We start from the raw sequence: 9,036 nt of genomic DNA on the forward strand, positions 1-9,036 counted from the left end.
GGAGTTTGACTGTGTCTGTTAGGAAATGTGATTTCATGGCTGTGTGGAGGATAAACTAGAGAAAGAGAAATTGGGAACCGATGATCAAAGTTCCACAAAGCAATAAGAACCTGGACTAGAGTAGTTTGCTGTATGAGTGGAGAGAAAGGGGTCTGTGTATGCATTATTGTAGAGATAGATCCAACAGGAAGGGGAAACTGATTTAATGCAAGAGATAATGAACAGTCAAAGGTGATTCCAAGGTTTTGAACCTGGGTGCCTGAAAGAATGCTATGGGGAAATTGTGGGTGGGAGGGCAAGGTTTGGGAGGGGAGTGACAAGTTCTGTTTCACACATATAGAGTAGTAGAGCCAGTGAGCCATCCAAAGGGAAAGTAATTTATAAATAGCTATTAGCTGAGCAAATACAGCTTTGGTCTTCTACCACCCTTGGCCGTGGAGATAGCAAAGATGCCCAAGCATGTCTTAAAAATGTACAGCATTGAGGGGCAGCTAGGTGGCACAGTGGATAGAGCACCGGCCCTGGATTCAGGAGTACCTGAGTTCAAATCCGGCCTCAGACACCTGACCCTTACTAGCTGTGTGACCCTGGGTTGGCCTGAGGGATTGATTCTTAAATACCGGTGATCCCTCTTCCCCAGCTCATTGCAATCACTAAAGAATAATTAATTCTAACTCTTCACGATAAAGAGAATCCATGTTTCCAGATTTCTAGTTTAATAAGAACTGTCAAATCCAGAAGGAAGATAGGAGCCCGGCCAGCTTTTAGAGCTGGGGACAGTCATCAAGGACATGAAATACGTACAACCTGAGGCTCATTTCCAGACTTTTAAAGCATATTCTTGAGTGTATGACCCAAAACATGGAACACATTAGCTTTCTGAGAAGAACTTGAACTTGAGACTGAGTCACTACCTTTGTCTTTATTTTTAAGGAGGACCGATTAAAGATTGATGTGATCGACTGGTTGGTATTTGATCCTGCACAGAGGGCTGAGGCACTAAAGCAAGGCAATGCTATCATGAGAAAGTTTTTGGGTACAGTATATTCTCTTCTAAAGTTTTGTTGTTTTTTGTACTTTGTGCTGATGGATCATCCATCTCTAATGTTCCCTGAACTAAAAAGAAAATTAAATTAAGTATTTCTCTTTATATATAAGCCACCTTAACCAAGAACTCTGGAAGTGTTTCCTTAATAATTTACAATTTCATATTTATTGAGTACAATCAGAAAATTATTAGACTTTCACAATGAACTGCTTTTTGAAAACACTAGTTGATTGTTTCCATCAGTAATTTACTAATAATTGTTTTTAAAAACTTAGGAGTTTCCGACTAATATGGTAATGTTTTACATAACTGCACATGTATAACCCAAATCTGATTGCTTACCGCCTCAGGGACAGGGGAGGGGAGGGAGGGAAGGAAGGATAGAATTTGAAACTCAAAACTTTAAATAAAAATGTTTATTATTTTTTAAAAATGACAATTTAGGATTTTCTATGAAGGCCACTAGGCAGATCTGTTACTCAGTGTTTAATGTTAATTACACTTAATGACTTAATTGGATTTAATACTTCATCTGTGGAAAGAAATAAAAGCCATCAGCACTGATTTCAGCTAGTCAGCCTCTGCCCTCCCAGCAGGAGGTAGTGGACTGTAGTTGAAGAATGAGACATTTGTTTTCAGACATGACAATTGTATTATTTTGTTTGTTTGTTTGACTACTTATTCATTAGAAGAATGCATTGTATGAGGGCATTAGGACCATTGGGAAGTGACAGGCATATTGGAAAAAAGAAAACAATATAAAACTTTTAGGGGAGAGAAAAATCAGGTCACTCTATAAGAGTTCACCAGAGACTATAATATAAGTTTTCTGGGATGCAAAACAAAAGCAGGTCTCATTTTTCCCATCAGAAAAAAATTGCCTCCTAATGAACTGGTTCCTACAGCCTTAACTGATAGTAAACTCTTGTACTGAAAAGACTGAATAAATATTGAAATGCTTTGCACATTTCTTCTATATGTAGCATCTAAAAAACATGAAGCTGCGAAAGAAGTGTTTGTGAAAATTCCCCAGGATTCCATAGCAGAAATTTACAATCAGTGGGAAGAGCAAGGGATGGAAAATCCACTTCTAGCTGAAGACGACAATGCTATTAGAGAACACTTATGCATAAGAGCTTATTTGGTGAGCATTTATAAAGGGGAAAAAAACACACAGATGTCCAGGACACACCACTACTGACTCACTCTCAGAAATTTTCCAAGAGCTACATTCGATTCATATTTTCTTGCCCGTTTTCCCATGTGACCAAATCAGTGTTTTTATAACTGGAATTAGGGGTGCAGCCTTTGGCCATGGATCCAACCCCCATAGGGACTAACCCCATGACCATGACCTAATCAACATGACATCATGGTGTGGTGAAAACCAGAACTTGGGTGTCCATTGCAACTCAGAAAACATTTATTAAGTGACTACTGTATGCAAAGTTCTGTGCTTTGGGTTCTAGGATACTGACAGGTTAAATGAAACACAGTCCTCATTCTTGTGGAATTATAATCTAGTTGGGGGAATGTGACACACAAATAATTCATACGGCATAGAATGTACTGAGTGTATAAAAGATACAAAAGGCTGATGCCCACCAAAGAAGGCATGATCCTTCTAGTCTTTTCTCAAGGTTAATTTCTTTGAAATAGAAATTAAGTCCCATGCTTGGGTAAAAAAGGAGCGGAAAGTATTAAGGATGCTGTGTGATTTTGTGTTAATCTCAGCTTCCTATTCGTGCTTTTGGCCAGATGAACTGAGCAGCTAGCATTTAGTATGCCTAGAAAATGATAGTACACAGAAAATACTCCATAAATAGTTTTGATGATAATCATGGCCAGCACATTTGTCAGTGCAGTTCCTTACTAGTATAAATACTGAGTCCCTTTTTAACTTGGGCCCTGCAAGAATGTGTCAAAATTGCTAACCCTCTAAACCAATGACAGTAAATGTTTTTCTGAAAGCCTTTTCTTGACTTTTAGGAAGCTCATGAAACCTTTAACGAGTGGTTCAAGCATATGAATGCAGCGCCTCAAAAACCTACTTTGATGCCCCAAGCTTCCTTCACAGAGAAAGTAGCTCATGAGCATAAAGAAAAGAAATATGAAGTAAGTTCACTGTGGGGGTGGGCTTGCATTTTTTTAGTGAAATATAATTTTCTGATTAAATTAAACTACATACTTTTTAAAAAGGTTATATGTTTAATTAGTGTGCACCCATTGGAACAGGTTAAGAGAAATACTCTGATCCATTTGTGAATTCTACTGCTGTCTGTTTAACTTTTTTCCAGTAATTAAACAGAATGGAAAAAGCCTTCAGTTGGTAGTGAGTATTTATTAATAAAGTTAGAATTCTAAGAATATTTCATCTGTAAGTGCTTGTAATTGGTTCTTATCACCAGGTGGCTCCCAAACCACATCCTGCTCTGCACTCAAGAAATATTTTATGTCTTGATTTTAAGCATTCACCATGTTTCTTCTGCAGATGGACTATGGCATATGGAAAGGTCACTTGGATGCCCTAACCGCTGAAGTCAAAGAAAAAATGTACAACGTCTTACTGTTTGTTGATGGAGGGTGGATGGTAGATGTCAGAGAGGTAAGTGTCCATGCTTAAAACTATTCCCTGTGGGTTAGAGAAATGAAAAATAACATAGTCCTTGCTTCATGGAACTTAAGCTGCATTTGAGTGATACAGATATGTGCATAGATAAGAATGGGGGTAAAATGTGGTGGGATAAAGGAGAGATTCTAACAGTGCTCTAGGAAAATTTGAGGAAGGAAAGAACTTTTTTTTGTTTTGTTTTTTGTTTTAGTGAGGCAACTGGGGTTAAGAGACTTGCCTAGGGTCACACAGCTAGTAAGTGTTAAGTGTCTGAGGCCGGATTTGAACTCAGGTACTCCTGACTCCAGGGCTGGTGCTCTATCCACTGCACCACCTAGCTGCCCCACAACTTTCACTTCTGTTGATTTATCTTCTGTTAATTCTGATGTTGCAATCAACTTCATAAAAAGGGACATATGCTAAAAAAAAAAAAAGTTGTGGGGCGGCTAGGTGGCGCAGTGGATAGAGCACCGGCCCTGGATTCAGGAGGACCTGAGTTCAAATCCAGCCTCAGACACTTGACACTTAACTAGCTGTGTGACCCTGGGCAAGTCACTTAACCCTCATTGCCCTGCAAAAAAACAACAACAACAAAAGAAGTGAAAGTTGTACAGATTACAATATATTAGACAATACACAGAGTCAGTGAGCATTCCCACTGGGATTAAGATATCTCACTGGACCAAAAGGTTCCCTGAACTGACTCCCCAAAGGGGAAATTCTCCAAAGTCTCTAGTGTGGCAAACTGGAAATAAAGATAGGGGAAAGAACATTTTCAGCTGGAAAGGCTCAGCGAAGGCTCTGTACAGGAGGCAGCCCCGGAGCAGAGGCCTAAAGAAGTTTGATAAACAATGAGAAGGAGGGTGCCCCAGACCCAGGGCACACCCAGAACAAATAGAGAGGGGTGGGAGACAGCAGGCCGAGTTCAGGTAAGAGCTGCCAGTCTCTGCAGTGTAGCGTGTGTGGAAAGTAATAGCAAATAGGCTAGGAAAACTGGTTGAAGTTAGATTATCAGGAACCTTAAATTCCAAGTATGTGGAATTTATACTTTATCTTAAAACCTATTAAGACCTGCTGAGAGGGGCCACTAGGTGGTGCAGTGGGTAAAGCACCGGCCATGGATTCAGGAGGACCTGAGTTCAAATCCAGCCTCAGACACTTGACATTTACTGGCTGTGTGACCCTGGGCAAGTCACTTAACCCTCATTGTCCCACAAAAAAACAAAAACCTCCTGAAGATTTTTGAGCAAGAGAGTAGCATGTACATGAGGAAAATTATTTTTAAAGCTCTATAAAGGACAGACCAGACAAAGGGAAACCAGTTAAGTTATTATAGTTGTCTGAAGCAAAGCTTCTTAAACTATGGGTCACAACCCTATCTGGGGTCACATAACTAAATGTGGGGGGTCGTGAAAAGTTTGGCAACAGTAAAAGGTTATGTATACCTATTTTATATGCCTATATATCTGGGGTCATGTAAAAATTTCTCAAGTGAAAAGGGGTCACAAGTAGAAAAAGTTTAAGAAGCCCTTCCGTAAAGAATGACCTGAACCAGGCTCATGGCAATATGAGTGAAGAAAAGGTGGTGCATGCAAAGAGTGTTATAGAGGTAACATAAACAGTACTTGTCAGTTGCTTAGATGCAAGGAAGAGGAAATAGTGAATGTTGATTCCAAATTTTTGAGCCTGGATACTTGGATGGATTGTAATACTATCAATAGCAGAGAGATTGGAAGGAAAGGTCAGATGTTGGGGGGGAGTTGATGAGTTCCATGTTGGACATGTTGCATCTGAGGTTCTAAAAGTACTTCCAAGTGGAGCGATCAGACACTCGTGGGCAGTTGGAAGTACTGACTGGAGAGAACAGTTGATGAATCATCTGCCTTGTGATGATAATGGAACCTGTGGTTGGCTGAGATCACTGACAGAGTCTAGAGAGAAAGGGGGCCCACAACACAACTTTGAGGGACACTGATGCTTAATGGGTAGGACTTGGTTGAAAATCCAGCAGAGACCTCTGAGAAAGAACAGTCAGACCAGTAGGAAAACCAAGAAAAAGCTCACAAAAGTGAAGAGAGGCAAGAATGTCCAGGAGGAAAGAGTGGGCAGCAATGTGAGAAGCTACAAAAAAGTCAAGGAGGATACAGTCCAAGAAAAAGCCCATTGGATTTTGGATTGAGCAGCTCATTGGCAGCCATGGGACGAGGAGTTTCAGGAGTTATGGGGGTAGGAATCTAGATTGAAAGAGGTGGAGAAGAGGCAGGCAAAGAAGCGGAAGCAGCAAGCCTAGAGTCTGTAACAGAATTTGACCTGTCCGAGAACTAGCTCTCAAATGCTAAAAAAAGAAAAAGGTTTTCCTTCCTCAGATTGTCCCGCGTGCTTGGGGTTAATGCTGTAAGACACAGTAACCCCTCCCCTCATGGAGATGATATCAGGTCCTGAAAACTAGGAAGCTTAGTTCTCACGGGAGGAATCAGGGGAGAGAAGGACCTTTCTTTTTTGAGGGTTTGGTGCCTTTATTTTTTATAATATGGTGATGTCACCCCTCACTTTGCTCTTCACTGCCCTGACGGCTGTACTCAGTCTGGTATTAAACACATTTGAACAAGGCTAGCCTATACAGCAGCCACATGTAACAACATCAGCTACAAGATACCCCATCTACAATGTCCTCTCCCCGCACACACCACAGAGAGGCAGAAGGTACATTTCCTATCAAGAGCTTCACCTTAGTGGAGCAAGGTGGAAAACGAGCAGAGCATTCCTTCTTAGGGCAGAGAAGACAGGCAATTTAGAAGGTGCAAGGAGCAGCGAGCGGGTGGCATTGTCACCCAGGACAGGCTCTGTGCAGAGAAGGCATGGGAGATAAGGCCCGAAAGGAGGATGGAATCAGCTTGTGAAGAGTCTTGATTGTCAGATCAGAGGATGGTCCATGTCTTCTTGGAATTGAGCTCCAGAACTCCTGTTTGTTTTCAGGAGTAGCGAGCTGTCGGTGTTTTCTGAGCTGAGGGGTGACAGGATCGGAGCTGTACTTTGGGAATAGTAACAACAGTGTGTGGGGTGAAGCAGAAGAGGAAGGGACCGGAGCCAGGAAGATCAGTTCATCACGATCCACTCTAGGGTGGGTACACGTGGGAGTGGGACGATGCCGGGGTAGAATGTGAGGACCTGCAGGGTGTGGCTACTGCTTGGATAGTGGTGTCAGAGAGGAACAGGTTTGAAGCCTCCCTGGTTTAATTCTCAGAAACCTCTTTAAATATGAGAGGTGGTTCAACCGCTGGGAGCCATTGGGGTTTGCTCACATATTACAGACCTGGAAGAAACTTTGGAAATCAGACGAGGAAGCAGCGCTACCCAAAGACTAAGGGGTTTGCTTGAGGTCACAGGTTAGCAGAGGCGGGGCCCCAAGCTGAGCCCTGCCCTGCTCACCTCCATTTCCCTAGTGGAGTAGTGCCCGACTTTTAAGATGACCCCTGCTTTCATTTTGTGTGGAGGACGCCGAAGAAGACCACGAAAGAGCCCATCAGATGGTTTTGCTGAGGAGGCTTTGCCTGCCAATGATGTGCTTCCTGCTTCACACAATTTTGCACAGCACTGGCCAGTACCAGGAGTGCCTGCAGCTCGCTGATATGGTTTCCTCAGACCGCCACAAGCTTTATACGGTGAGTTGGAGAGAAAACGATCAGGAAGGGAAACCTCTGAGTGAGGGCACTGAGTGTTTTTCCATTTGGTTTAGTCAGGAGCTCAGAAAATGTCATATCACTTTGTGATTGTCAAAAACAAGATCCTTTTTTTTTTTTTAATTTCTGTTTCATAATGAACTTGAGGATTTTAACAAAGTATTGTTCTAGCTTTGGAACTGGGAATGATTTCCCCAAATTTAGAATCTCTTTTTAAAGCAGTACTCTGGTTGGACATTTATTAAAAAGAACTGTCTTGAATTCTATAAAATAAAAACTCCAAAATAGCTTTTTTTTCCCCCTTTAAAGTTTAAATCCAGGAAAATATATGCCAATCAGATTCATGAGCTAAATTTGAGTTTGTGGTTTGTGGGGGTTTTTTTAAGGCCAGTTTTCTAATTTATAATCTTGTTTCTCATCAGGTATTTTCTAAGGAAGAACTAAGGAAGTTGTTACAGAAGCTAAGAGAATCATCATTAATGCTTTTAGACCAAGGACTTGATCCATTGGGATATGAGAGTCAATCTTAATTTCTCTTTTGTATAATTCCATTAATTTCCTGATGTTCCCATAATGCAGATTTCATTAAATATGTTCATCTGTGGTTTTATTATTGTTGTTATTGTTGGTTGTTTTTTAGGAAAAGATGTTGTAAAATGTAACATTTAGGGGGTTTTTGTACTTCTAATAAAAATTATGGCAGTATTCTTTTGTAAGTTATTATAAAACAGTATTTCTTGAATTGTTTATTAATAAAGTTGTATCTAAGTTTTAAATTTTTTCTTCAGATTCCTACAGGGATAATTGGGAAAGCTAGTTAGCACAGTGGATAGAGTACTGGGACTGGAGTTAGGAAGACTCAACCTCATGAGTTCATATTGAAGATTTGAGCTTCCTGTTAATTGGTCCCCTGCTCTCCTCCCCCCCCCCTTTCTTATTTTATAGCTATAAAAATGTGAGCATTTTGAAGTAAGTTCAAAGGGATTGGAAAAGAGCATTGCCATGTTTAGGACTAAAATACCATGTTTTCTCCACTGTTGTCAATGATTTAAAAAGACCATTTTTATAAATGCAGCTAGGTGGTGCAGTGGATAGAGCACCAGCCCTGGATTCAGGAGGACCTGAGTTCAAATTTGGCCTCAGACACTTGACACTTACTAACTGTGTGACCCCGGGCAAGTCACTTAACCCTCATTGCCCCACAAAAAATAAATAAAATAAAGTGGATGTGGGGTAACTTTTCTCAAGCAATACTTATTTTTTAATGTTCTTATCCTAAATAAATATGTTTTAGGATCAGCCCTAAAGCTGAAAAACTCTTCCAGGAGAGGAAGCTCTGCTGTGCTCTACCATGCAAACAGACCAAGGCTGCTTCCAAGGACCAGCCTGGTCAAGTACTCACAGGCTCATCACTATGGGATAGCCACTTGGGAATAAAACATTTGGCCTTGGCCACCCATGAAGCAATAAAATGCAAACTGGTGCTCAGTCCTGTTTAGCCCCTTCTACTTCTTTAGGGACAGTGTGGGAGCTATAAGAAAAGGAGATGGTAAATGCTAAGAAGCCCATGGTTAGACAATCTACAAGCTTGGGTGTTTGTTACCTACATGTCACCAATTACCAGTATCCTGCGAGAGGAGCTAAGCAATATTGATCATGATTTTTTCACTGTTAATTAACCAAAAGAAAAGAAGTGG

General features: G+C 41.0%; 1 protein-coding gene across 1 annotated transcript in view; it reads left to right on the top strand.

Moving 5' to 3' along the window:
• The window catches only part of NUP107 (nucleoporin 107), a 55,555-nt gene extending 47,489 nt beyond the window's left edge, over positions 1–8,066 (top strand). Inside the window, exons 23-28 of the mRNA XM_043967870.1 lie at positions 934–1,036; positions 2,032–2,192; positions 3,038–3,163; positions 3,540–3,653; positions 7,154–7,321; positions 7,762–8,066. Coding sequence (XP_043823805.1) covers positions 934–1,036; positions 2,032–2,192; positions 3,038–3,163; positions 3,540–3,653; positions 7,154–7,321; positions 7,762–7,869 — 780 coding nt within the window. The 3' untranslated portion in view covers positions 7,870–8,066. The remainder of the gene's footprint in view (positions 1–933; positions 1,037–2,031; positions 2,193–3,037; positions 3,164–3,539; positions 3,654–7,153; positions 7,322–7,761) is intronic.
• Positions 8,067–9,036: the final 970 nt, after the last annotated feature.

The sequence above is a fragment of the Dromiciops gliroides genome, chromosome 5, assembly GCF_019393635.1.
Source record: "Dromiciops gliroides isolate mDroGli1 chromosome 5, mDroGli1.pri, whole genome shotgun sequence".
NCBI lineage: Eukaryota > Metazoa > Chordata > Mammalia > Microbiotheria > Microbiotheriidae > Dromiciops > Dromiciops gliroides.